This window comes from Entelurus aequoreus, linkage group LG05, assembly GCF_033978785.1.
Source record: "Entelurus aequoreus isolate RoL-2023_Sb linkage group LG05, RoL_Eaeq_v1.1, whole genome shotgun sequence".
NCBI lineage: Eukaryota > Metazoa > Chordata > Actinopteri > Syngnathiformes > Syngnathidae > Entelurus > Entelurus aequoreus.
The window spans coordinates 5767353-5769852 of NC_084735.1; the positions used below are offsets into that span (position 1 = coordinate 5767353).

At 45.0% G+C, this 2500-nt stretch overlaps 1 protein-coding gene across 6 annotated transcripts in view; it reads right to left on the bottom strand.

The window, feature by feature from the left end:
* LOC133650061 (protein spire homolog 1-like) overlaps window positions 1-2500 on the bottom strand; it is a 63603-nt gene that overhangs the window by 29757 nt on the left and 31346 nt on the right. For all 6 annotated transcript variants that reach the window (XR_009826183.1, XR_009826182.1, XM_062046857.1 and 3 more), the window contains exon 3: window positions 1571-1834. Coding sequence is in view for 4 of the 6 variants with exons in the window: in XM_062046857.1 (XP_061902841.1) it covers window positions 1571-1834 (264 nt within the window). In the remaining 2 variants the exon portion in view is untranslated. The remainder of the gene's footprint in view (window positions 1-1570; window positions 1835-2500) is intronic.

Genomic DNA, 2500 nt, shown 5'->3' on the forward strand with positions numbered 1-2500 from the left:
CATTTACCTCCAGACTACTTCCTGCTGTCAACAACAACATTTACCTCCAGACTACTTCCTGCTGTCAACAACAACATTTACCTCCAGGCTACTTCCTGCTGTCAACAACAACATTTACCTCCAGACTACTTCCTGCTGTCAACAACAACATTTACCTCCAGGCTACTTCCTGCTGTCAACAACAACTTCCTGCTGTCAACAACAACATTTACCTCCAGGCTACTTCCTGCTGTCAACAACAACATTTACCTCCAGACTACTTCCTGCTGTCAACAACAACATTTACCTCCAGACTACTTCCTGCTGTCAACAACAACATTTACCTCCAGGCTACTTCCTGCTGTCAACAACAACATTTACCTGCAGACTACTTCCTGCTGTCAACAACAACATTTACCTGCAGACTACTTCCTGCTGTCAACAACAACATTTACCTCCAGACTACTTCCTGCTGTCAACAACAACATTTACCTCCAGACTACTTCCTGCTGTCAACAACAACATTTACCTCCAGACTACTTCCTGCTGTCAACAACAACATTTACCTCCAGGCTACTTCCTGCTGTCAACAACAACATTTACCTCCAGACTACTTCCTGCTGTCAACAACAACATTTACCTCCAGGCTACTTCCTGCTGTCAACAACAACTTCCTGCTGTCAACAACAACATTTACCTCCAGGCTACTTCCTGCTGTCAACAACAACATTTACCTCCAGACTACTTCCTGCTGTCAACAACAACATTTACCTGCAGGCTACTTCCTGCTGTCAACAACAACATTTACCTCCAGACTACTTCCTGCTGTCAACAACAACATTTACCTCCAGGCTACTTCCTGCTGTCAACAACAACATTTACCTCCAGGCTACTTCCTGCTGTCAACAACAACATTTACCTCCAGACTACTTCCTGCTGTCAACAACAACATTTACCTCCAGACTACTTCCTGCTGTCAACAACAACATTTACCTCCAGACTACTTCCTGCTGTCAACAACAACATTTACCTGCAGACTACTTCCTGCTGTCAACAACAACATTTACCTCCAGAATACTTCCTGCTGTCAACAACAACATTTACCTACAGACTACTTCCTGCTGTCAACAACAACATTTACCTCCAGACTACTTCCTGCTGTCAACAACAACATTTACCTCCAGACTACTTCCTGCTGTCAACAACAACATTTACCTCCAGACTACTTCCTGCTGTCAACAACAACATTTACCTCCAGACTACTTCCTGCTGTCAACAACAACAACAACAATGTATGGCATGTCAATGACAGAAGTCAAGCAACAACATCCTGACTGTCATGTGATGATGTCATGTCTTCAGCACTGCTCTTAAACCACACCTGCTCTTTAACCACACCTGCTCTTTAACCATACCTGCTCTTTAACCATACCCGCTCTTTAACCATACCCGCTCTTTAAGAGGATGCAGGGTGGGGCGCGTGAAAGCTAATAATAGTCAAGTCTAATGAGCGTCATTGTCTCGGCTTTTGTTCTCCATTAACCCTCCCAACCAGTTCTCGCTGACTGTTGCCGTGGCAACAAGCACTTACCGTGACGACGTCGCGGTAGCTGCGTATTTGGCTGACGGTGCCGGCAGGTAAGGAGGTGAGAGCCCGCTCCTCCTCCTCCTCCTCGTCCTCCTCCTCCTCCGTGGCCTCGTAGCCCTCGTCGGGGCAAAGGTCGCCCTCGGCCTCTTGGGGGTTGGTCATCATGTCGATGAGGCGCTCCAGCGGCGGGCTCAGCTCGCGCTCCTCGTTCTCTTTCAGCCCAAAGTCCAGGGCTTTGTAGATCATCACGCCCAGCGAGTCCATGACCTGCCAGGGACATCTTCTATTAGATCTTCACTTCTTTACAAAGATGGGCTGCGAGCATTAATGGCATCTTACAATAATCCTTTCATTCAAATGTCTCAAATGCATAAAAGAAGGTAAAACAGGTTGAATAGAAAGTAAATAGAAGGTAATAGAAGTCAAATAAGTTCAATCAAAGGTCTATTTAATCAGGGGTGTCCAAACTACGGCCTGCCGGCGTCTTTAATTTGGATGGCGAGACATCAGGAGTTCAATAAACAACTTGACAGGGAGCACTGTATCATATATGAACATCCAGGGGTCTAATGCTGCCATTTTGTCGCCCTCTGGTGGCCAAACAATATAACTCTGCCATTAATTATACTTTCAAGAAGCCAGAGCACAGCATTTACCTCTATGACCCAAACCAAACAACCTTCCCTAGTCACGGTGCAGAAAAAAACATTTCTATAACCCAAACCAAACAACTTTCCCTAGTCACGGGCCAGAAAAAAACATTTCTATAACCCAAACCAAACAACCTTCCCTAGTCACGGTGCACAAAAAAAAAAAAGTTTATGACCCAATCCAAACAACCTTCCCTAGTCATGGTGCAGAAAAAAATTAAAAAAAATTCTGACCCAAACCAAACAACCTTTCCTAGTCACGGTGCAGAAAAAAAATTAAAAT